The 24,955-nt window shown below is 48.9% G+C and overlaps 1 protein-coding gene across 2 annotated transcripts in view; it reads right to left on the bottom strand.

Annotated features, from left to right (window-relative positions):
- POLD3 (DNA polymerase delta 3, accessory subunit) overlaps positions 606-24,955 on the bottom strand; it is a 30,229-nt gene continuing 5,879 nt past the window's right edge. Inside the window, exons 1-10 of one of the 2 annotated variants that reach the window (XM_021384174.1) lie at positions 24,100-24,954; positions 23,029-23,068; positions 21,824-21,956; positions 18,904-19,165; positions 17,253-17,325; positions 14,774-14,936; positions 13,353-13,465; positions 6,695-6,792; positions 5,849-5,930; positions 606-2,775 (exon numbers count right to left, since the gene is read on the bottom strand). In XM_021384174.1, coding sequence (XP_021239849.1) covers positions 2,570-2,775; positions 5,849-5,930; positions 6,695-6,792; positions 13,353-13,465; positions 14,774-14,936; positions 17,253-17,325; positions 18,904-19,165; positions 21,824-21,956; positions 23,029-23,068; positions 24,100-24,267 — 1,338 coding nt within the window. In that variant the 5' untranslated portion in view covers positions 24,268-24,954 and the 3' untranslated portion in view covers positions 606-2,569. Of the gene's footprint in view, positions 2,776-5,848; positions 5,931-6,694; positions 6,793-13,352; positions 13,466-14,773; positions 14,937-17,252; positions 17,326-18,903; positions 19,166-21,823; positions 21,957-23,028; positions 23,069-24,099; position 24,955 lie in introns of those variants that run through there. The other variant, XM_021384173.1, reaches the window with a different exon arrangement.

The raw sequence follows: 24,955 nt of genomic DNA on the forward strand, positions 1-24,955 counted from the left end.
AAAAATGACCCAGGAGGGACGGGACAGAGCTGTGTGGTGAGCCAGCTCTCCTACAGCCAGACCCCCGCACCCACAGAGAGAGGGAATCTTCCTTTAACCTTTAACCCATTCCCCTTGCTCGCTCCTGCACCCCATGCAGCACACAGGGACACTCCAGCCTCGCCCAGGGGGCATCCAGGGACCCGAGGCCCCCGTGGGGCTGGCAGAGCTGTGCAGTGCAGGAGGGGGAACATGAGATCATGATTTTGGAAGCCTGAAGTTCGCCTATGTCCTGCTTCAGACATTAAGTCATTTTCCTGAGGAAGTGGCGTATGACGTTGAGCTGGTTATATGGGGTCGGGGTGGAGCAGCGAGCTCCAGCGAGAGGACCACTGTTCTGGTACAGAGCAGGTGAGGTGCGAGCACACCACATCCTTGCAGAACTTGTCATGGAAATAAGACCCTGAGGAGACAGCCCAGGGGTCTGAGTTCAATACAGACCTCGGTAGCTTGAGGCGTTTTCCACCTGGGTGACCTCCAATGATGAGTTTATTGGATGGAAGAACTCTTTGTCCACTCCATGTAGTGGTACTCTTCTGTGTGGTCAAGCAACCACTGGAGAGCAGGACGGAGCACGTCTTTTAATGAATTAAAAAAAGACAAGAAAAATCTGCTCTTCATGTTTTGTTACTTATTACGTTTCAAAATATACCCCCGATTCCACCAAGAAAACCAACGCACCAAGTGGTGGCCTCCATACCCAACAAGGTCCTTCATTACTTCTCCCCGTGGATCTCTGCTGCACACATCACAAAAAACACACCTTGAAAGCATCCCATGCCTGCCCTCCTGCCTCCTACCCTTATTTTTGCCACAAGATTCCAGTTCAGAAAGTCCAGAGCTGCATGGGGAGGATGCTGGAGCGTGAGGTTACCCTCAATCCCCTGCTTGTAGTGATCCATCCGTCGAGCAGCCAAACCCATCCAGCTGGGATCAGCCATGAGCACAGTGGCTGTTTAAGGAGATCCTTTCCCATTTGCTGAGGGTGCAAGCTGCTTAGGGTCATGAAACTGGAACTGAACCAACAGCTGATCACTATTAGGTGTGCATTCCCATTTTGTGAGACGCCAGCTTGATCTCTTAGCCAGAACGATACAATCAGCGCAATCAATTAGTTGGTCCCCTTGCTATCCAGAGATCAGAACACTTTCAGCTGTGTGCCTAAAGGCATCTCCCCCTTGGTTTACACTCTCCACACCTTTGTGCCACCACAAACGCTCTGTATACCAACATGTATGCACGTGGCAATACACACATTGGCCCAGCAACACCCAGAAACAACCACTGACCACATCAGCTGCCCACCTGAGTCTTCACCAGGCCGAGTTTCACAAATGCTGAGCACCCATCCCCTGGAAAAACCTCTTTTACGATACAAATTTTTACCACCAAAAGACAGAAGGCATCCAAATTGAGGAGCTATTTCTGATCAGCGGGCCTGCAGTGCTTTATTCACCTCCAGTAACTGGTTTCTCAGAACCATTTGCTGCAACACTTCCTTCAGAGGCAGCTGACGAGATGTCCTCGAAAACAACTCCATGGTGTCTGGTTTGTGCCTGTAAAACACTTCAGCAGCAAACCAGGCCCAACAAAAACACAAAGCTGCGTGCAGCTCCTCACAGACAAGGACACCTGACCCTGGCCTACCAGGAGAGCCCTCTGAACACCCTCTCCCCTTTGACTCGTTAACTCTCAAGGTTACAGATACCGCTGCTTTCCCAATAACAGCGAAGCCTTCCCCCAGTTCCACCAGAGCCAATTGTGTGGGAAGCCTTCGAGATGTTTTCTGCAGAGACAGAGCACCAACAGCGTCCTGCTCTATAATTAGGCATCTGAGCAATTTACAGAGGATATGTTCAAGGAAGAAAAGAGTAAGGGAATTTTATATGCACCGCTTTGTCCAAAAAGAAGGTTACGAAAGGCAGAGCAAAAACTATTTACCAGTCTCAGGGGGAAAATTCAGTTTGTTTCATTCAGTTCAAGCTGAAGCAGATGTTCAATATCTGTGTGTGTGTGTGTGCCTGAAGACCTGCTACACTGCAGCTCCTCACCAACGTGAACTTTTGGATCAATGTGGAGAGCTGGGGGGTGTAAAAACGGGGTGGGGGGGGAGGGAAGGGAAAGAAGATGAAGCCAGAACTTGACTCCCACTGGAGTCTACCTACCACTTGTGGAAAGGGCCTTCAACACCGAGCTGGTAAGAGGCCATCTTAAAAAAAAAATAAAATGTCACGTAAATAATCTATTTAATCTAACAGTCTTTCAAGAGTTCATTCCAGATGTCGCATCTAGGTGGTGATTTTCACGCAGCTTAATAACTGAAGCCTGAAGTTATGGCAGGAACAGATAAAACTTCTTCCCAATACAAAATGTAGTCCAGAGGGCTTACTTACACAGTAAGCAAGATATCTTACGTAACGGAAGATTGCGTGTTGTCCTCCTCCCGTGCAGCAGCTTTCAGAGAGCCACGCAAAGAGAGCAACACTCCCAAGCTGCCAAAGGGAGCGGGGGGGGGAAAAAAAGAGTCAGCTCATTTCTTCTGAAAGAAGCCCATGATGGAGACCTGTTTGTTGGCTCTGCTGGCGGTGGCTGCCCCTTTCTTCTGGTTCTTCCTCTCTTCCTTTGGTTCTTTCTTCACGGGCAGCGCAGGCTGCTTGGGTGCAGCTGGTGGCTTGGCCTTGGCGAAGTCATCCTCGCTGTCCGTGCAGGATTCGCTCTCGTAAACCTTCTCAGTCACTGGTTAAAAGAGAAGAAGAACAGATGGTGCTGGTTAAGCAGGCGTGCTGAAGAGCAGCAACTTCCCCCCTGCAGCCTTCCCGTTGCACTTCTGCAAACGAGCATTTCGGGTTCAAGGAGCACATGCCTAGTATAGGGATTAAGTCTAGCCCTCAAGGATGTGTGGTAGATACAGACGACCAGGTTGGTTTTGCGTACACGGAGTTAAATTGCCTCCACAGAGTCAAACTGACCTCCTCCTTTCCTAAGCGTCGGATAGTAGATGGATGAGCTGGGAGCTTGAACACCGTCCAGCTCTTTCAAAATGGGTAGATGTCCCCAGGGACGCTCTCTTGCAGGCCATATGCACACCTTAAACACCAGCAGCCCACGGCTCCCACTGGGAAGGGCCCTTGGGAGGGCAGCTCCTGTTCCAAACCCGTTCAAGCGTTGCCCTCTTCAAGACTCAAGGGCCACTTGTGTGCATCAGATGGCCGGGGAAAAGCAAAGCCAACACCCTGACTAGAGGGGCACAGAACTCCAGCGGCAGCTTCCTCCAATGCTGGAGAGCAAGCAGGGCAAAAAAAAAAAAAAAAAAAAAAGAAATGCCTTAAAAATACAAAACTTAACAAAACCCATCACCAAAATCAAGGACCGTTACTGAATGGGATTGCTGGCTTGTTACTGTCAGCATCCCATGATGGAAAGCTAAGGGATATAAAGCAGCACTCACTGAAATGAAACTGGAGTCCGTCGCACCGATGAAAGCCATCATTAGATACTAGTAAATGTTGTTGTATCAGCCTTCCCAGCAGTGCTCTGCTATTCTTCTAGTAAACCATTTTTCTTTAGCAACTGTATTCTTTTAAGCACACGTCCTAACTACTGCTCTTCTGGGAAATTAGCTTCCTGTTGTGTTAAGGCATCAAACCACATAAGGTTTTCCACGTAATCGGCCTGCAAAGAGGAACGGTATGAAATCCTGCTCTGCAGCGTGAGCAGATGCTCAGGCAGGGACCATAAATCCACGCTGACTTCCTGCAGAGGGAACTGACCTCTAAGGGAGCAGCGTTAGCAGATTGCTGGCCAGTTACTGAGCTTGAAGGAGTTACAGCACTGTCACCCCGGTGGTAATTGTTGGTAACAAAGCACGTGCTTCGTCTCCTCCAATTACGAAATAACAGTTTATGTTAAGTTTCTTCGAGCAAGATTGCAAATGAATGTAAGAATTCTGTGTTTGTGGCAGGCACAGCCATGCCAAGGGATTGCTGATGCTCAGCTCAGCCAGATGGGCTGCATCACTGTAACTCAAGTCATGTGTGCGAGCTCTAACTTAAACCATCACCGTACAACAAATTTGCCTACAGTGTAGACGTGTTTATTCCAATATAGAAATCCATGTGCGTCCTTCAGGCTTTAGAAAGTGTGAGGTAGAGATGCATTAGCTTGAACCTCAGTCGTTCCCCTTTGCTACAGACTAAGAGCGTGCACTCGGCTGCGTCCCTGTTGATGCATGGTAACGTGCCTTCAGCTCAACTCCACAGACACTTGCTCAATTTCCCTCAGGGCTAATCCCTAAATTAGTTTTGCTTTTTGACACCAATTCCTCACTATTGCAGCTATTGTGAAAATGGCCACTTCCAATGGTGGAGAAATAGGAAGGGGAGCTTAATCCCAGTGTTAGGATTTAATGTCTCTGTAACACTGTCCTTGTAGACACCAAGGAGAGAAAGAAAAGCTGTATTTCGAAGAATACCAACAACTGACATTAGCCTGGGAGATCAGCAGCTTATTCAGCCCTCAGATCATCAGCTCTGTGCAAGGAAAGGGTGGGTAAGGGAGTAGGGTAAGCTGGACAATAACCAGACTGCAAGTTCTGTGTGATGAACTGGTAAGTTCTCAGTATGGGGAGAAGCACCTCCCCCAAACCTCCAGTATCCTGCCTCCATCCCTCTTGCCTTTCCAGGTGCACTGCCTCCCAAAGGCACACCAGCAGCTTGCATTTCCCTTTCCACACAATGGCTGTGGATAGGAACCATAAATCTCCAAGTCTGGGTTTCACAAGAGACTACGAAAACTCTTGCTGGGGGAGGAGAAGAGAAGGGCAAACTTCCCAACCCTGGTACATTTGGAAAAGGCTGAAGAGAAAGAAGCACTGTTTGCTGGAAGCTGAACCCAGAGCACTCAGCACTGCGAGCTCTGGATGCAGACTTCTTGAACTTGAGTCCCCTGCTAATGCTTTTTTTTTTTTTGTTCCATTTTCCTTCCAGGAGTTTTAATGGTTCTATCTGGGATGGGAGCGCAATAACACCCCATAACACAACAAGCCAAATCAGTCAGCAACACCTGTGCAAGTCCAGTGCCTTGACAAAGATCCAGCGCTCGAGATTTCAGTTAGCAGCACAGCCAGCTGCTGAGTGCCAGCCTTGTTTCTTTAGAGATGCACAAATCGGATAGGAAACATAAGACACAACTACACAGACAGGTGCAAACAGGCAGGCTGACTCGTGTGCGTGCAGCTCCAAACCTGGGCCAAGCAAGGCTGCATCTATCTATGCTCGTGCACAAAAACAAACCTGTGCAACAGCCACAGTTCTAGAACTGCCTGAGCTCCCTTGACATCTATTAAGATGAAGAATGCCAGGCACGTTGTATGGTTTAGCTGACAACATTGCTACAAAAAAAAAACAACAAAACCCAACAACCATGTTTTGCCCTCTTAAAAGTTTTAAAACCTTTAGGGAAAAAAAAAAAAGGGATTCTGAACTCCTGCTGCTCTCCTTCGGTGCCAGGATACAGAGGAGGAAAGGAGCACAGTGGTGTTACACAACTTCCTCCAGGTCACAGGAGGAAGCAGGCTGCAGTTAGACCAGATTTGAAGCTTCTGGCTTTCAACAACAGCTCCGTAACCTCCACCCAGGCCTTCACAAAGAGAGCAGCTACCCCCACCTGGGAGCACGAGGCAGAATAGCAAAGTGACGTTGTGATATTGTGAACCTCTTCCTAAGCCCACAAGAGGCTGACTCATAAAAATCTTCAGTGCGACTGCCACCAAAGTTGGACCCACAGGAGCGTGGGAGACAGCCAGTCTTACCCATGCAGCCTTCCTCTTCATCAACAAACATTTTGGATTTCAGCACGCGCTTCCGTTTCCTCTTCTTTCCCCCAGCTGAAGCCTGCAGGACACCACAGGATTGTGAGACACCAGGAGTTAAAGCCTCATGCACGGCCCCGGGCCACCAAAGCATCAGCCCCAGGAGTCCCTCTACCCAAACCGATCGAGAACGTTTTGTGCATCCCCCTCCTTTCTCAGGATAGCCCAGTCTAATTTTTGCTAATGCCACAGCTCTCCCCCCATCCCACCAGGATGGATTTCAGAGAGGCCAAACAACTGAGACGAGACAGCAGCTCCTTCTGTCTGCCAGCACGAGGGGCACATTCCTCTTGCAGGGCACGCGGCGTTCTGAAACAGCTCCGTGTGGGGTTGTTTCACCACACCTCTGAATAACGAGGGAATAACAAGGTGTGCATGACAGTAAAGCTACACGTGTTTTTGCAGCTCGGGGGTTGACTTTGTGCCAACCAGAGCCCACCTCTCTTACGCAGCAGTGATACAAGGTTGAACACCGAGGTTCTCTGGTTTCATTCTGGCCCTGCCTCGGCTCCAGAGGCCAAGTGTAAAACGTGAGCAACAATTCAGAGAACCACCAGGAGGATAAATGGGAAGAAAACTGCGTACATCAGCAGGAAAACCAGAGTTTCAGTAAAGCTGTGTTCTGGAAAATGAATGAAGCGGTGAACACGATGGATTCTTTCAAGGTGGATCACGTGAGGGACGTGGCAGGCGAACAGGACCATCCCCCTGGCATCTGAAAAGTGGCTGAGCAATCCCCACGGTGTCGAATAAATGCAGAAGTTAATCACTGTCATGTGCTCTTACCTCAGTGGATGGAGGCTCCAGCTCAGCCTTCAGAGCAGGTACCGGAGCTGGTGGAGATGGAGCTTTCTCCTCCTCGAGCGTGGGAGATGCCAGGACATCTGGCAGGAAGAAGAAATGAACATCTTGACAGCCTTCAGGTCTAACATCCCCTTGCAGCTACCACTGTCTCACGCCATCTAATTTGACTAATTGCTTGTATTTAACTTGAGGTTTACGACTTCTAACTTAGATCTGTTTAATTCAGGTCGAGACAACGCATTCCAAGATGTCATCTCCAAGGTGCGACGTGCTGCAGCTCCAGGAGGACGCATGGCTGGGGATGGGATGGGATGGGATGGGATGGGATGGGATGGGATGGGATGGGATGGGATGGGATGGGATGGGATGGGATGGGATGGGAGCGTTTGGTATTTTTGGAAAGCCATGCTCATTCTCACTGAGGGAAGCTTGGAAAACCAGCACTGAAATTGCGGTGCTTTAGTCACATATTTCACCTGTTCACTAAGAAAAGGGACTGGAATCTGTTTAGGAATTAAAAGAGGGAGGGTTAAGACTCCATATTCTCAAATCACTGCATGACCTCTGTTTCTCCACCTCTCCCTAAGTGGTAAAACAGAGTAATTGCTTCAGAAGCGGCTTTACAAATCCCAAACTATCAATGCTATGAGCTTGAAACTACCTTCATGCAAGACTTAAATGCAATACTACCCATCCCAAAAGATCTTAAGGAGCACTATAGGAAAAAAAAACAAAAACAAAACCCAAACCAACCCAAAAAAGCGTAGTCCATTCTCCCATCTGTCACCGTGTTTCTCTTCGTGCAGCAGATGGAGGTGGTGACTGAGATGCTGGAATCCCTCCAACACCCGCACTGCCCCACATGGGCAGGGCCTCATCCCTGAGCTTCGTACGGAGCAAAACCAGCGCTGGAAGCTCTCGCAGCAGCATCAGACAGGGCTGAGAGCAGCAGGGTGTGCATAGATACAAGAAGGCCGAGGTGGCCTCTGTGGGGCTGGCAGAAGGATGGAGCCGCGACGGCGAAGCAAAATCAGGGCAAGGAGGGGGGGGGGGGAAAGGGACAGCGACTAATTGAAATGACTTCAACGAATCCTCTCCAAGTCCACCGAGGAAATAGTGCCATGCAAGCCCTCAAGCGCGGGGGAGAGCTAGGAATGTGGGGGAAGAAACTCCTCATCTGACCTATTGCTTAACAATAACAGGGCTGCGAGGACACGGAGCTGCTTGGCTTCTCCTCCCGGCCCCGCTGGCTGCGGCGCTGCGTTCACGCTGTCGTCGTAACGCGGATTTTGGATCCCTAGCTGTCCCAAGTGATTAGGTCAGTGTGAAGAGTTACGACTGTGCCAGGCGTGCGGCCAGCTGACCTTCATAGGTTAAGAAGGGCGCAAGCGAAACGGCGGTTGGCTGCCAGTGCTAAATAATAAATTACATTCTTCAAACAAGGACTCAGCCTCCTAACTACTGCAGTAAGCGAGGCACAGAAATGCAAACAGAGCGGGATAACATGACTCGGGATTTCACCTTGCTCCAAAGCACCGGGTCTGGCAGCTGTGCTAAGATAAAACCAAACAAGGGACCCGCTCGAAGGTGCTAACTGCTGGGGACTCAAAATCCTCAATATTTATCCCAGTCTCACGGCAACTGCAGGCTGAAAAGCCCACAGGCTGAGCAGCACCGAACTCTGCAGGCTACCCAAGCTGGCTGCATCCATTACGAGGTATTTGTAAAGAGCGTGCAACGCTAGGAGGGCTGAAAATCAGCCTGGGGAAAAGCTGGCAACCTCTGCTCGAGGGGTCTTCGCTGGGTCACCTCAACTGCTCTTGCTCGGGGGAAACTGGGGTGATTCCTCAGCCTCCTCTGAATGACTTACCCCAGCTTTGGCAGGCAGAAGGCACCTTCTTCCCATGGCAGTGCTTCAGACCACCATGGAGCTGCGGCTCTATTGCTTTGTTACCCTCTTGCAGCCAGCACAGCCCTCTGACATGTGATAACTCCTGAGTCAACCTCGAGCTGCTGCCCACAGTTTACTCACCAGCAACAGCTGTGTGAAATGGATACACGTTGGGCAACTGGATGTACTGGAGATGTAAATCCTGCCTTTGTTTGGTTTGCACTGACCCTGCCTGGAAAAACTGTGAGAAGCTTTAGTGCTTCTGCTGCAGCTCTCTGAAAACTGATAGAGTTTGTAGGTTACAGTGCCACTGAAATCACCCTCCAAAGTGGCTGTAAAACACTTGTCAACACTATGAAACTGCGCTGGTGTTGGTATAGCTGGAGCTGCCAAACCTCCTGTCCTCTGTGGACACGCTTGTGTAGTTTATTCTGGCACTGGAAGCAAAACAACCTGCAGTGACTAAGGCACCCTCAAACCAATATAACTTTAAACGAAAAATTATTTAAATGGAGATGATTGTGCCTCACGGCCCTCCCTGTATTTTCAACTCGGTACAATGTGCTGACACTTGTGTAAGAAGAGCTTACTTTGGGCTCCCCACTCCCCTTGAAATCATAGCATCATAGAATTTTTGGGTTGGATGGGACCTCAAAGCCCTCCCATCCCCAACCCCTGCTGTAGGATGGGTGCCCCCCACCAGCTCAGGCTGCCCAGGGCCCCATCCACGGCCTCGTGCACCTCCAACCTCTCTGGGCAGCAGTGCCAGGGCCCCTCTGCTCTCTGAGTACAGAATTTCCTCCTCACATCTGACCGAAATCTCCCTCTTTTAATTTAAAGCCATTTCCCTGGTCCTATATCTCTATCTACCTGTGTAAAAAGTCGGTCTCCCTCCTGTTTACCAGCTCCCTTTAGGTACTGGAAGCTCACAGTGAGGTCTCCCTGCAGCCTTCCCTTCTCCAGGCTGAACACCCCCAGCTCCCTCAGCCTGTCTCCATAGAGAGCTGCTCCAGCCCTCTGGAAATGGTTTGGCACGTTAGTGGAAGCAGTGGAAGCAAAGCCAGGAGCCTCTGATAGCTCCCCTCTGCTGCTTTGGCTTCCCATCTCACCCATTTAAAACTTACCCCTTGATCATCTGTGGGTGAATTACGCAGGTGGTGGCTGAACTGTGCCAGCCTGGCAGCAATTCCCAACTGCTGTGCAGCACATGGCACCTTTCCCCTGCTCCCATGGGGACGTGGCATGGAACAATGTCACCCCAGGCTCCATTCTACTCGCTGATGCTGCTGATCAAAACTGCCCCTGTTTCCAACTTTTCCAAGGGTAAATACTCCCAATGAGTCTGGCTGCTGCACATTCGAAAAATAAAGTTTTATCCGGCTTTCATTCTTACATCAGTTTGGGTTCCATCTTATTTCAAATAAATGCTTTCAAACAAGAACAGGGGAGATTTAGACTGGATTTGAAGAAAAAGGGTGTTGGTTTTTTTTTACAATAAGGGCAGTGAGGCACTGGCACAGGTTGCCCAGAGAGGTGGTGATGCCCCATCCCTGCAGACAGCCAAGGTCAGGGGATGGGGCTGTGAGCTCTGATGGAGCTGGGGGTGTCCCTGTGCATCGCAGGGAGTGGGACAAGATGGCCTTTAAGGGTCAGCTTCCAGCTCCAACGATTCTATGACTCGATGAGAAAGGGAGAAGCTAGAAACTGTCTCATTTCTAATCCTTCCCTCTTGAAAAAGGGAGCAGTACAAAGCTAACGTGTAGAATATACAGATTTGTATACGCTCACTATGATTTGCATTAGTTTACAATACATAATGCAAATGTATTTCTCGACATAATGGAAAGCACAGAGGACGACGATGCAGGAGGAGCAACAGCAGTGACAAGAAGATCCCCCAAACAGAAAGCCAAGTTTCCTGCATCCACCTCAAGTAGGTTAGGTAAGGGTAAAACAAAAACCAACACTCCCCACTGAGCAGTGGGGAGGTAACCTTTCTTTTAAGGACTAAAGTGGCAGAGAGTGAGGTTAATAAGATAACTGGGTCCTCAAGCTGACCTTTAGAGGTCCCTTCCAACTCAAACAATTCTATGAAAACCAGTGGGTACGCAGCAAGCAGGAGTTCATGGTAGCCTAGGGAAGGCACTCCTCCATTTATGAGGGTCTGCCCCACAACATTAAAGAGTCCTAAGAGAAGGAAATTTGGACAGCAGACTGTGAGGTCACCTCCTGGCTTGCTGTGTTGAGGAACCCATCATGAACATGTGAGGTTGGGGTTTCCCAACTCACAACAGCAGAAAGCAGACCAAACCAACAGGCTTCTCATGCTTCAGTGGTTCTGTGTCAGGGTGGAGGCCGGTCACAAGCGGTGTCCCCCTAGGCTCAGTCTTGGGACTGGTGCTCTTCAGCATCTTCATCAATGACATAGATGATGGAATCGAGTGCACCCTCAGCAAGTTTGCAGATGACACCAAGCTGAGCGGTGCAGTCAATACACTGGAAGGAAGGGAAGCCATCCAGAGGGACCTGGACAGGCTGGAGAAGTGGGCCCACGAGAACCTAATGAGGCTCAACAAGGCCAAGTGCAGGGTGCTGCACTTGAGCCGGGGCAACCCCAGGTATTGATACAACCTGGGGGAAGAACTCCTTGAGAGCAGCCCTGCGGAGAAGGACTTGGGGGTCCTGGTGGACGAGAAGCTGGACATGAGCCAGCAGTGTGCGCTGGCAGCCCAGAAGGACAACTGTGTTCTGGGCTGCATTAAAAGAGGAGTGGGCAGCAGGGAGAGGGAGGGGATTGTCCCCCTCTACTCGGCTCTTGTGAGGCCCCATCTGTAGCACTGCGTCCAGGCCTGGACCCCAGTACAAGATGCAGAACTCTTGGAACGAGTTCAGAGGAGGCCACCAAGATGAGCAGAGGCTGGAGCACCACTCCTAGGAAGAAAGGATGAGGGAACTGGACTTGTTCAGCTTGGAGAAGAGAAGGCTCCGGGGAGACCTCATTGTGGCCTTCCAATACTTGAAGGGAGCATATAAACAGGAGGGGGAACGACTGTTTATGAGGGTAGATAGTGATAGGACAAGGGGGAATGGTTTTAAACTGAGACAGGGGAGGTTCAGGTTGGATATTAGGAGGAAGTTTATCACTCCGAGGGTGGTGAGGCACTGGAACAGGTTGCCCAAGGAGGTTGTGGATGCCCCATCCCTGCAGGCATTCAAGGCCAGGCTGGACGTGGCTCTGGGCAGCCTGGGCTGGTGGTTGGCGACCCTGCACTCAGCAGGGGGTTGAAACCAGATGATCTTTGAGGTCCTGTTCAACCCAGGCCATTCTAGGATTCTATGATTCAAAGAACAACCTCTCCATCCATCCCTGAAGCAAAGGATTCCTTTCTGCCTGCTCTCGCCAGCAGAGAACTGGGGAGCTGAGAGATTCCAGCCCAGCATGGAGCAGCGCGTCAAGTGGCAACGCGGGCTGATTCCAATCTTCCCTCTTCAGAGCACAACGACGCAGCTTGTCAGTAAGCTGTGTGATGAGTAAATGGAAAGACCAGATAATAGCTTACAAACATTTAAAGAAATAAATACCATGGAGTGTGGGCATACATGTATTTTTTTTTTTTTGAACGGCTAAACAAGGAGCTGCACACAGGAATGTGATGAAATTAAGACTGATCATGAAGAATGGCTTCCTGAGAGATTTATCATCCTGGGGAATAGTTTCAGTAGAAGTGATGGATGCCTGATGACAGAGATCATTTGAAATTATGCTGGGCAAGAGAGAAATGATGAAAACAGGCCTAAGGTGGCACAGAGACCGCTAAGATATCCAGCTGCTTTCTTGTGTTACAGATTCTCTTCATCTCATGGTTGTTTCTCCAGGACCAGCCACACCAAATAACCCAGCAGCTCCAGTTCTGCAGTCCCAGCTCTCTCCTAACACAACCTATGAGCTGTTTCACCTTCTTTTTTTTTTTTTTTTTTAAACTGGAGCTGTACACCACACTGGTGGTTTCAATTATTTGGCCATACTGATCTCCGAATTCTTTTCCTGATCAGTTTGTTGGATGACTGTTCCATTTAGCACGTATTCCCTAGCTCAGTTCCCAACTTATTTTCCAGTTATCTATATTGAACGGCATTTGTCACCTCAATTATCCAAATTCTTTGGTATCTGGCTCTGCTGTTCCTCATTATAAGCCCAAAATTTGTGACGTTCTGGGCACCCTACTCCTACCAAAGCCAACAGCCACCGAGGAGACGCAGAGTCGCATCGGATATGGCTCAGCTGTTTTGCCTCCAGCTTCTTTATTATCTATGTTTTTGGAAATCTTGCTTCCAACGCAGTCTTCCAAACCATTTCTATAAACAGACAGAATAAAGATACTAAAAAATGACCCTGGGAGCTGGGAGGTCACTTCGCAAGTGCTTACAAACTAAACTGGTTATGACCAGTCCTGCAGTTCTGGAAGGCATGGTATCTTCCCAGAACCTCCCTCGCACACATCAGCGTGACGGGCAGCACGCTTGGTGATGAGACAGCCAGATCTGAGCTAAGCTGAAAACAAAGACTGAAGGACTGAGGCATCCCAGCGGAATGCAGCACGAGAAAAACAGAGAGCTCCAACTACAGCCATTTGCATGGTTTTCAGTCCTCTCAGCTCTTCCCTCAATCGTTGACCGACAGCCTTCGATAGGAGCACTGCTGGAACCAGGCCCCTGACCCACATGGCTGCTTGTTTTTGCATCTCTTACCTTCCTCGTCACTGCTGTCAGACTCCAGTTGTTTAATTCGTTTCCTCTTCTTCTTTTGATTTTCGGGCTCTCTTTCCTCCTCGTTATCAGACTTATCCACCCTCTTCATTTTACTGCCACGAAGAAAAATTAAAACGAGGAATGAAAACACGCCATCCCGTGTGCGTGTGTGCGCGTGAAAACACTGCATGCATTGCATACACTCCTGATAGAAGCGTTGCCAGCAAGGAGATCAAATACCTCTGGTACCTCTTAAAAACATATGAGCATCACATGCTGAAGTTTACTCACCCATACCATCAGAGTTGCAAGAGCATTTTTAAGCCTTTCGACCTTACCCATATCCAGTTCTCCTAAACAAGGAGGGCTTCTTTAGCCCCTCTGCAGCTCAGTGTTTTGCCCAGCTCACCTAGCTTGGCCACAGCAAGCTGGCAAGAAAGCATTTCTGATCTTGTCTCTATAGCTCAGGCTCCCAAACACTCATGTCCCCAACAGCATCGCTCAGAAGCTCTTTTGACAGACTGCTCGCCACTGACTGACTATGAGGTAGTGTCTCAGAATCCTGGAGCCATTTTTAAAGACTACTGGAAAAATAAAATAGCTTCTTTCTTTTTAATGTTGGCGAGACACGGCAGACTAACAAGCCTGGAGGCTAAAGGCCCACGTATCCTCATGGAGCTGGTACGGCCCTAGTGGCCTTCCCAACCCCACACTGCCAACATGCTGTTTCCAGGCCCCTGGACTGAATAGGACTATCAATAAGAAGACCAGTTAGCACCAACTGCGATGGTGGGCTGGGCGGTGCGCTCACCTATTTAGTTAGCAACCGATTGAGACCACCAATTAATTACTCATAGGCCACCGGAGAGCCATCAGACTGTAATGATTTTTTGTCTCTGTCAGTTTGGGTTGGATTAAACACAAAGGGTTGAACTTAAAATTTACTTGGAGTTTCAGCCCAAAGTAAACCAGCGGCATTGAAAGCAGCAGTACATTTGCTATGGGAATCAACAAGCAGAACTTTGTGTGCTGGGAGCTGTGTACATATAAGCTTGGGAATATCCTACCTTCCCTGCAACACAGGTGCTCCTGCCAGCCCCCACAGATTGCCTGTGGGGTCCGTGCTCAGCCCGCTCACAGCATGAGGTTGCCTCCCAGAATGCCACCCCCTCCCACTGGAGATTACCTGGACTGTGTCCCTTCCCATTAGCAAAGGGGCAGATGGCTCTGAGGCATCTACAGCACTAAATGGAAAAGGAAGACTAAGAAAGGATTCTAAGAGAGATAAATTTAGATGCGTTTAATGCTGTTTAGGAGCTGGGAACAGGGGGCAAGCCAACACTGTGCATCCAGCCAGCTCAACCTAAGGCCATCAACAAGCAGACTGAGAGATTACAGGGACCCTGACTAGTGTGGCCCACCTCTTTTTGTCCTTTGCTTGAATTTTAGCAGGCTCTGTTTTCCTCCCGGGTTTCTCTACTATGGTATTAGGGGATGACTCTGGTTGCGCTACAGGAACTGAAGTCTTGGCGACTTCTTTTTCCTCCTTTGGCTGCTCAGGCACTGAGTTGACTTTGAGTTTATCTGTGAATAAAGCATTAAAAGAAAAAAAAATAAAGAACGTAGGTACGACAACTCACAAAGGAATGGGTTAAGCAAAGCAATGTGCACCAGCAATACAGACAACGCTACTGATGATGCATAAAAGCTTTAAGGGATCTGGATGGACCAAGCTGAGTCATACACGGACCTGCTTGGGTTTGCAGCTGATTTGCTTCCGTCGTTCCTGATGGCACAGCCCAAACACACTGCAAGCCAAACGTGCTGCAGCAGTTCCTAAACTCTGCAAAGAGGGCTGGAAGGCAGCAGGAGAAGCTGCTATGGTCATTAGGACCGTAAGGCACCACAAAGGATTGGGAGTCTATCCCTTTTCTGCACATCCCCCTTGGCAAAACACCACATCCATCTTTACTGTCAGTTTACCCCTTTTAAATTGGAGCTTGAACCGAGCAGGAAAAGCCCAGAAACAGAACAATCAGTTTTGATGAAAAGTGATGAGAAGTGCGTGCAGCCCCCACCCCGTGCAGCATTGCTAAAAATACTGACTGGGGGGCTCAAAGGGTAGCAGCTTGTTTCTTTCCCAACTCCAATCTCATTCAGAACCGGTCTCTTTTGCCCATGCAGCACCACGCACGCAGGCAGTTCTACTGCAAAAGGCTTAACCTAGTACCAGCAAGGTGGGGATGGGCAGCAAATGACAAAGTCAGGCTGAATGATCAACCTGGCAGGCAATGCTGTTAGCGTGGGCACACGCAGAGACCATTTAAAGGCCTGCATCATCCCCAGCAGGAGATGGGTGGGCAATGCACCTGACAGTGAGATCAAGAGGAGCAGAGGCTGCTGGGGGGGCTCTGAGACTGCATGCCAACACCGTACTGACTGTGCCCAGAAGACAGGCTGGCTGCCTCAATGAGCGAGGGAAAACAGCTCCTAATTTAGCTGTCATTCAAGCTCCTCCTTATTTCTCATCAACAGCACAGGGCTGAAGGACCCAGCTATTGTTAACTCAGGGCTTCCTGGCAATGGTGAAGTCTTTGAAGCCAGGAGAGGCATACTGATATGTGGGGAATCAATCTCCCCCCTGGCATCACCCTATCTTTTCTATACACATAATCATTTCCAGTTCTGCTCAGTTTGCTGGGGGCTCAGGAGAGAACCCAGCCCCACTGGAAGTCTCTGAAATGCATCCACAGAGTTTTCCTTCTTGCCACCGTGTTATCTTTACCGTGCCAGATTTCAATCTCCTGGCTTTTCAGAACGTGAGCTTTTGGTCTAGGGCTCTTCAAAGAACGTAATGAAGTTAATTGCAGTAACTGCCCTTACACTTGTGAGTCTCAGGCTGGAAGCACGGCGAGCAACCTGCTACGTCAACCCAGGAGCTCACAGATGTCCATCAGCACTGTGACACGCTGTGTCACTGACAGGACTGTACCCTGCAGACAGCTGCAGGCTAGAAAGCCAACTCTTTGCCATTTACTCCTTCCCAGCAACTCTTCTTCAAATCCCCTGGTATTTTTGATTGGAAGAGCATCTTTAAAGAAAGCCCTGCAGCCCTTTTCCAGCATCTAATCAAAAGCTTTGGCGTGTTTTCTTCAGCCATGGACAATTTCGGTTGGAAGGGGCCTCCAGAGGCCATGCACTTCAAACCCTTGCTCAAAGGCAGAGACCACCTCCCATTTTTCTACGCTATTAGCTCTGCAGCGTGCAGGAAAGGAATTAACCCTAAATCTAACGAGAGGCTCCTCGGTGATTTGCAATGAAAAGCGAGCATCATTAACACGCTCAGCGTAACAGGTTTTGGCAAACACTTTGCCAATAGCTGATCCTCCAGCCAACAGTGCTCACTTGAAATCAGATTTCTTCTGTGCTAAAAAATCCTTCCTGGGTTAGCCTGCACAAATACGTCATCTTAATTGATCTCCACCCAGCAAGCTTGTTGTCTGAAGCATTCCACTCACAGCTTTTCTTTAATTTTTGCCTAAAGAGCTGCACGCCAAAAAAATTAACCCCTCTGAGCTCAAAAGAGCAGAAGAATGACGTGGAAAACCCTAAGAAATGGAGGGATATAAAGGAAATCCAACAAGCCTCATGTCCCTGGGGTGAGGGGAACAGAGGGTGAAGAGCTCTGTGCCTTTTTCACTATTTATGCCTCGCCATCACAGCTGCACAGCCAGACACCTGATATCACTAATTATTTCTAATTGCTGCTTAGCCAAAAAATAAAAAATTGATTCCCAATATCCCTCAGGACTTGGATTGATTTATTTTTTTTTGACTACAGAGGGCTGGTACCTAACCACAAGGGTTTCTAAAGACCGATGCCTGGTATAAAGCACTTACTCATGGCAGCTTTTCCAAAGAAGTTGTTCATGATGTTGCCCTTTGCTGATGGCTTGCTGCTTGCTGCAGACACCTGGAAGCAAACAGAGGAGTAACCACAGGAATTATGCACGAAACACAGCCCTCAAAACGCACAGCGCTGCTTCTGAACCAACAGAATGGATAGGTATCATTAGCCGCCTGGTCAGCGTCTGAGATTTCAACATCTGTGGAGGAGAATTGGAGAAGAGTAGACAATAAATGGGATCGAAAGGTTGAGAGTAAGTTCCTCAGCACTCCTTAGGCTAGGCCTTCAGAGCTAACCTAGGTCACATTCCATCTGATGGCTGACAGTGTTACTGCAATAAGCGGTTGGGATTTGGGTCAGTTCCCAGGAAAGAACTGTTTTTTTTTTTTTTTTTTACAAAATATCAGTGCCTCAATTCACGGTAACCGTCAGAGGAAAGAACGCAGATTGGCCAAACCATGAAGACTTGCTCCAGCTCCTCTGGCACAAATGCTGCTCTGCTGAGCAGTCTGCAGAGAAATATCACTGCTCTACTCCATCCCTATAGCCACTGCCCAAAGGAAAAATCACACGTGCTCACAAACACACCTAAGAAAGCTTGGTCTCCCCATCCCGTTTATTTTCATGTAAAACAGGCAACCAGACACTAAACTTCCCCAAACGTTCAGACAAGTTACGTTTCATCAGTTCTAAATTCACTGTCAAAAAAAAAAAAAAATCACAAAAATGAACCAAAATGTACTCAATTGTTATAAAAAAAAAAAAAAAAGCCAAACCACGCGCAGAGAACATGACCATTTTAATACCCGCTTCGAGGCCACGCTGCTTTAAAAAGACTTGTGTTAATTAGAATTAAAACATAATCCTAGGCTGGAAAAAGCCAGCAGCTGGGAAGATAAACATTTTAGTCTCGCACAGGTCAGGCTCTGAAACTTCCCTCGCAGACCAAGTTTAAACACCTTGATACTTTTAAGACCTGGGCTTCTCACATTTCACTTATTGCTCAAAACAAATCCTTTTAAGCACAATAGAGAGCACGAGATCCTCAACTGGTGTATATATTGGCATAACTGAAGACAATGGAACAATTGCCTCAATGATGCAGCTATGCTGGTTTACACTAGTGGAAGATCTTGCCTCAAGGAGGAACGTCAAAGTGTCACAGTTACGGCAAATACACTTCTGTGGGCAGGTCAAGAGCGTGGCACACATCCCCCCCTCTGAGATGACTCCATGACAGAAGGCACGACTGCGACACAGTTAAAACACTTACAGAAGTGCTTGGGCCCTCCCAGTGGAGCAAGTGGAGCTTCCAAGTTTAGCACTGGAAGCAGTGGATGAGGCTGCACCGTGGCTGGTTAAAATCAGCTAAGTTCATGGAATCGTCAAGGTTGGAAAAGAGCTCTAAGATCACCAAGCCCAACCCATCCTCCCTGTGCCCGCTACCGTGTCCCCCAGGTGCCACATCTCCCCTTTCCTTGAACGCCTCCAGGGATGGTGACTCCACCACCTCCCTGGGCAGCCCGTGCCAATTCCTCACCGCTCCTTCACCAAAACTTTCCTTCACATCCAACGCGACGAAGAGCGAAGCTAGGAGAGCACTTCATTCAAGCCGTTAACCCGAAGGCTCTGGGGGTCACTTACGCTCGGGGCCTCCTTCGCTTTGGGTTCTTTACTTGCATCCTGAGCTTTGGAAGCGGCTTTGGCTGCAAACATCCCCATGATCCCCTTGGGTTGCTGTGAGCTCTGCTTAGGGGCCGAAGGACCGTGGCCGTTGAGCGCCGGCGCGTTGGCAGCGCTGGTGTTGTCACTCGGTGCCTGGGAGCCGGCCCGCGCCAACGCCCGCGCTTGAGCAACCTCAGCTGGAGTCCTGGGGACCGCATCAGCGCAGCGAATGGCGCTGAACCTGGGTGACAGAGGGAGAAATGGAGTTAGCCTCTTCGCTTCGGAGGTTCTTCACCTCGGCTCCCTCCCCGGTAGCGCCTCGCTTCTCCGGTTCCGCGTTCTCCTGTTATGGGGAAAAAAAAAGAGCAATTTCGTTTGTGCCGGGGCTGGCACTGAGCGAAAAGCGATGGGGGACCTGTACTGAAAAGATCAGCTGGACCTGTCAGCAGGAGCCAGAGCGTTCAGATGCAAAACGAGCTGTTCAGATTTCATGGGGGGAGGGGGGGAGCCCATCTCCACACCCAGGGTGGGGATGGAGTCAACTGCATTTTATTCCTAAACTGGTTACTCTCCCTAAGGCTTGCAGCAGACAGAGCTCTGCTGTCTGATGAGCTGAAACGTTTACAACTTGCAGATGCTTTGACGGAGTCCACTAGGGCTGCAGCAAGCAGGTAGGGAGGTCACAACTGCGACCAAACCGCCGAGGTGGCTCCGAAGACATCCAGGGACTTTCACTATATAAAGGCATTTTCATGCAATCACTTGTAGGCAAGAGATGCATCTCAGCTTGCAGCCGTCTGAAACGTGATTGCTCGAGGGAGACGGAGATACAAGAATGAAACGACGTGCTCGCAGTTACAACGCAATTCTCTGACAGTCAGGAATAGCTGGACCCAAAAATAACCGAGTTCTGCTCCCCACTGTGCAAATCACAGGCGAGGCTTTCCAGCTTTCCTACAGAAACGCCACAAAAGAGCACAGGCTCGCGCCTTCCAACCCGTGGAATTACACGGCAGTGTTTTTATTTGCATAAGAAAGAAAGCGGCTTTCTGCCAATTAATTGCCGTGCCTCAGCACTAGCGGTCCGCTTCTACCCAGATCACAAACTGAGATGGATTTGCAAACATCTCTACGGCACTTGGAGGCCGCAGCGGCCATCTCTTGACATCCCAACCTTGAAAGGAAGGAAAGAAGACACTGAGAAGACACAATCCTGCTTTCCCTTCTATTTTCAGCCTGTTTTCGGTTCGCTCCTACCCCACAAACGCTCGTGAGCAACACCAGGACTCTCCAGCTTGCAGATGACACGCGGTCGTCAATGGCCGTATTGACGGCGCAGCGAGCACATCTCAACCTCACGCCCCTCTGGGAAGTTCCCTCGCCTTAATGCCGCTGTGTGACTATAGCTCGTGGGCTCCATCCAAAATTCACTCAATAATCGCTGAAAAAACAAGCGATGTTTGGACTATGCTCTGCAAGCAAGGAGCTGCTTCCGCTTGGAAAGCTGACATTAGCAACATGCATGAAATCCAGTCATTTATACGAGTGCACCAAGTCACCTCCACTGCCTTTGCAGCATAAGAGGTCCCATACAAATACAGAAGAGAATATAGATCCTCGCCCCAGAGCTTAGGAGATATATGGACTGAGAAGGAAATATAAGAAGCCAGCAGGTTCTGTTTGCTATAAACATGCACATAGTCAGACCTCTGTGCTTGCAGGGACTGTGGGGATCTCGTCCCAGCTGTAACAGACAGCTCACAGAGTTGACAAGTCCAAGGGAGAGGGAACGGGGCTGGTTTGAATTTAGTTCAGCCAGGCCACAGATGAAGAAGCTGCGTTTTGCTCAGTTTGTTTGGGAATTTCTGCTCCAAAGCCAGCAGGAGAACTAAAGGTAGGCTGCAGAAAGTGATTTTCAGAACCTGCATTGTCTAAACCTTCTGAAAGGGAAGCTCCTCTAAGACACAGGCACCTCCACGCGGGGCTACCCTAGAGTAAACAGAGTGGAACAAGGTGAGTGCAGCCAAAAAAGAATGCCATACCTCTTCCCCAGAGCTGGGTTTTCCATTGCTTCCTGCGGCACTGACATTCACATCTCAAACGTGGTTATTTTCTCAGCTACACTCCTGCGAGCGTTTTGAAGGCAGCTCCATTTCTACTCTTCTATTCCACGCTCGTTCGATGACACAACATTTGGGCATCCACCCCCCTTCTAACCCAGACTGCTCACCGTGCTGCATGCAGTGATCGCAGCAAGAGGAAGCTGCTGGGGTGGAAATGCATCTAAATGAAAGGTCAGAGCTGACAGGCACCACTCAGAGGGAAAGAAGGGGGCTGAAGTTCCTCGGAATTCTAGGGCAACCTTTCACTAGTTCAACTACAAACACCACTTGTGCTGCTCGGCCTGTTTACTCTCCCATACGGGGAATGAGCTCCTGCAAGCCATCTTCAGAGTGATGGAAGAGACCAAAGGGCGAAGGCACAGTCCCACAAAACAGAAGGCAAAGCTCAGGTTACTGCTTTGCCAAACACATCACTCGTGCTTTTGTACTGTTTCAACTTACTCTTCCCGTGTGACAGAGAACTGGATAAAAACGGGGATGATTAAGTGTGGCCAGGAAATGAGAAAAATGTTTCTAGCCATCTGACAAGAAAGGTACTGGAACACTGCTGGAATAACAGAGTAAGTGAAGCAACTGTAAGCTGGAAATAGCTCCGTTTATAAAGCAATCACACAACGTGCTGTCTGGGGACTGGTTTGGCATGGCCTTTCTCTAGCTTTCTAAAAATCCAGGCATATTTGGTAACCACTGCCTTCTGCTTGAAGCGCGCTGTGCAACGGCATCTCATCGGCCTCCAGTCACACGGCGTAAGGAGGCAAACCCAAGGTGCAACTCACTTGCTGCAGTCGTGCAGGTTGGTTTTGATGATGTCGTAGTCCGTGTTGTAGAGGGGCCCGCTGTCTTTGAGCAAGGCTTTCTGAATGCTGTAGACGTGCACGCTGGTAACCGTGGCCAGTTTAGACTTCATTGCTGGGTGGGGAGAAAGAAGAGCCCTCTGTTAGCACAGCCTTTAAAGGATCAGGTGACAGCTCTACCTGAATTCAGACCAAGCTCAGCGTTTGCCTTCCAAATACCTAGTGTTTGGGATCCAGGATATCTATATAGCTGCCTAAAGCTCAGGAAGAAAACAGATGGTGATACCTCCACGCTGCTGCAGCTGCTCCCTGCCATTAAAGGTACCAATTCGCGCTGCAGTGTTTCCTCCAGTAATCCACTGGAATCAATGTTTTGTCTCTTTGACTCTATTTAGACTGTAGCCTTGAGACGAGAGCTGCTCTCTCTCTCTTTTTTTTTTTTTTAAAGCAATTCTTTGTTCTCTGCTCGTATCGCTCTTGCCACGCCGCCCTGGTTTGAGACAGAGCTTTGAGGCACTGCAAAAATACACACAGTAATCATTTCTTGGGGCCAGGCCTAGACTGCTCAGCCCCGCTCCCATCACAAACCTCAGGCTCTTCCAAATGTAAGTCATACCTCTGGATGTCTTCAAGCACAAAAAAACACGAACAACCCTGCCCTCCACAGCACGCATAATTCACCAGACCTGACAGATAGTAGTTGCACTGCTTGACAAGGCCCTGATGAAGACAGCTTAACTAGAAATCCACTCTGCATTTCAAAGAAAAATACCACAAGCGTCTCAAAGTTAGGCCATTAATACTGATGTGAAAGGTCACCGACGCCACAGTTTGCTCTCAGATGCCAAAGATGTTACTTGAAAGTGACGAGGAGCCTGCAGTTGTGTTGCTGTTGTTACAGGTCAGAGCTCATTAGCAGGACCAGAGGTGGAAAAAGACACAGCAGAATCCCTGTTGACTAAAGCGTGCAGCAGGGAAATCAGACCTCAGTCCCAAGAATGCAAAGTCACCCAGCTGTTGGCTCAGACAGTCAGAATTCAGAGAACAAAACTGGTACAAGAAGTACACACCTGAACCCGACAGCCTGACCGGGCACTTACGTGCAGATGGCAAGTTCTGAGCTTTGCTCACTTTCTTGTTCTTTCAAAGCAAAAAAAAAAAAAAGCATAATCTCACGACTTGCTTACCTTCCAGCTTATCCTCTCTCACTACTGCAACCTTGTGGCACTGTAAAAAAAAAATAAAAAATGGCAATCTTGAGGTTTGAACAGATCTGTTTTATGTAAGACCAATATTTCCATTTATCTGTTGAATGAGAAAGTTTGCAGGTTAGAGGCGTAGCTTTATAGCTGCCCAGAACTCTGCCACTGCCTTTAAATGGTCATCAGCCACTAATTTCTAAAGGCACAGCTTCCTATTTTTCTCATACACTGTTTCAGAGCTCAGAAGAAACGCTCAGTCCTCTGTTCCTGACATCAGGAGATGAGATACAGAAGAAATGGGAACAAAACAAGGAAGCTTTTCACACAGAGGGTGGTGAGGCAGTGGAACAGGTTGCCCAAGGAGGTTGGCCAAGCCAACCCAAGGCCAAGGCTGGACGTGGCTCTGGGCAGCCTGGGTTGGTGCTTGGCGACCCTGCACTCAGCAAGGGGGGTTGAAACCAGATGATCATTATGGTCCATTTCACCTGGGTTGATTCTATGAAAACAATGCAGCACGGCTGAGAAAAGCAAAGCAATGCAGCTGATGACCAACTGCTGCAAAGCTGATGCACTGTATCTTCACATCGCCTGCAAACTCAAACGTTGCAGTACTTAGCACAGATGTTGCACCAGAGAAGCAAGCCACAACGAGAAATTAAGCATTAATTTAACAGCCAGAAATGAACGCTTCCAGAAATGTGCTCTACAGCATGTATTTTTTTTCCACGCTTCAAGTATCACACCTGCTCCATGACATTCAACAGGCCGCAGTTAGTACAGAGAATATCCAAACAGACAGGCTGGACAAAATCCATCCATTACTTTTGTGTTTAGCACATACCACACACTATCCAGAAAATGAACGAGAGGCAAGAAAGCGTAGCCAACGTGGGAAGGTAAAGAAAGATTGAGACTCCCCATGCCACACCTGTAAGTAAACAGCATGCAGAGCTTACAGTGAGAAATGTTTGCGGCAGATTCGTGGCCAGATCCCTGCAGCTGAATGCACAGCCTTGTGGCTACACCTACTGACAGCAGGCAGGAGTGCAGGCTCACCAGCAGGCACAGGACCTGAAGCACTCTCGTCCATTTCCTCCCAGTGATTGACTCGTGCCATGCTACTCTGACGCCCGCACGTCTTCTGGAAGCGTTGTCCAGGTGTGACCTCCTGTCCTGCCCTCTCCGGATCATCCTCAGGAATCCAGTCTGGGGAGCACTGAACATCTCCTGTGTGCCATTCCTAACTTCATCTCTGCCCCAGTGACCCACTGTGGCTGCAGGTCACCTCTCAGCAGTCACTGGGATCACAGCGTTCAAAACCAGGGTATTTAGTGATCGTGATGCACTTGCCTTTGTAGATATTTCTCATTTTAAGAATGCTACTAACACCGAGTTGAACATAGATCTATATCCCATGTGCCCTGTGTCAGGATTCATGTACTTGCATGATTCTTAAATTTGCCCTAATGTATTTAAAACAAGGTGTGGATAAACTTCTTGCCAATTCTAGGGAGCCAAGGGCTGCTCCCTTGTTATTTCCAAAAGAAATCAGGGAAATGGGGCTGTGAGCAGCCTGGTCTAGAGGGAGGTATCCCTGCTATAGCAGGGGGGTTGGAACTGGGTGATCTGAAAGGTCCCTTCCAACCCAAACCATTCGGTCATTCTCTGAAAACCCATTCAACTCAGGCTATAGGCATGACAGTGTCAGAAAAGCTTTAAAAGAAATAATTCCTACGCACAGAACTAATGCAATACATAATTGCCTTCAATTTCAAGCACGTTTGGAGCTGCGGAGAGAACATTCTATGCACGTGAACTAGTTCATTATTTACAAAAACTGAGAATCATAGAATCCTAGAATGGCCTGGGTTGAACAGGACCTCAAAGATCATCTGGTTTCAACCCCCTGCTG

The sequence above is a fragment of the Numida meleagris genome, chromosome 1 (genome assembly GCF_002078875.1).
Source record: "Numida meleagris isolate 19003 breed g44 Domestic line chromosome 1, NumMel1.0, whole genome shotgun sequence".
In the NCBI taxonomy this organism is placed as follows: Eukaryota; Metazoa; Chordata; class Aves; order Galliformes; family Numididae; genus Numida; species Numida meleagris.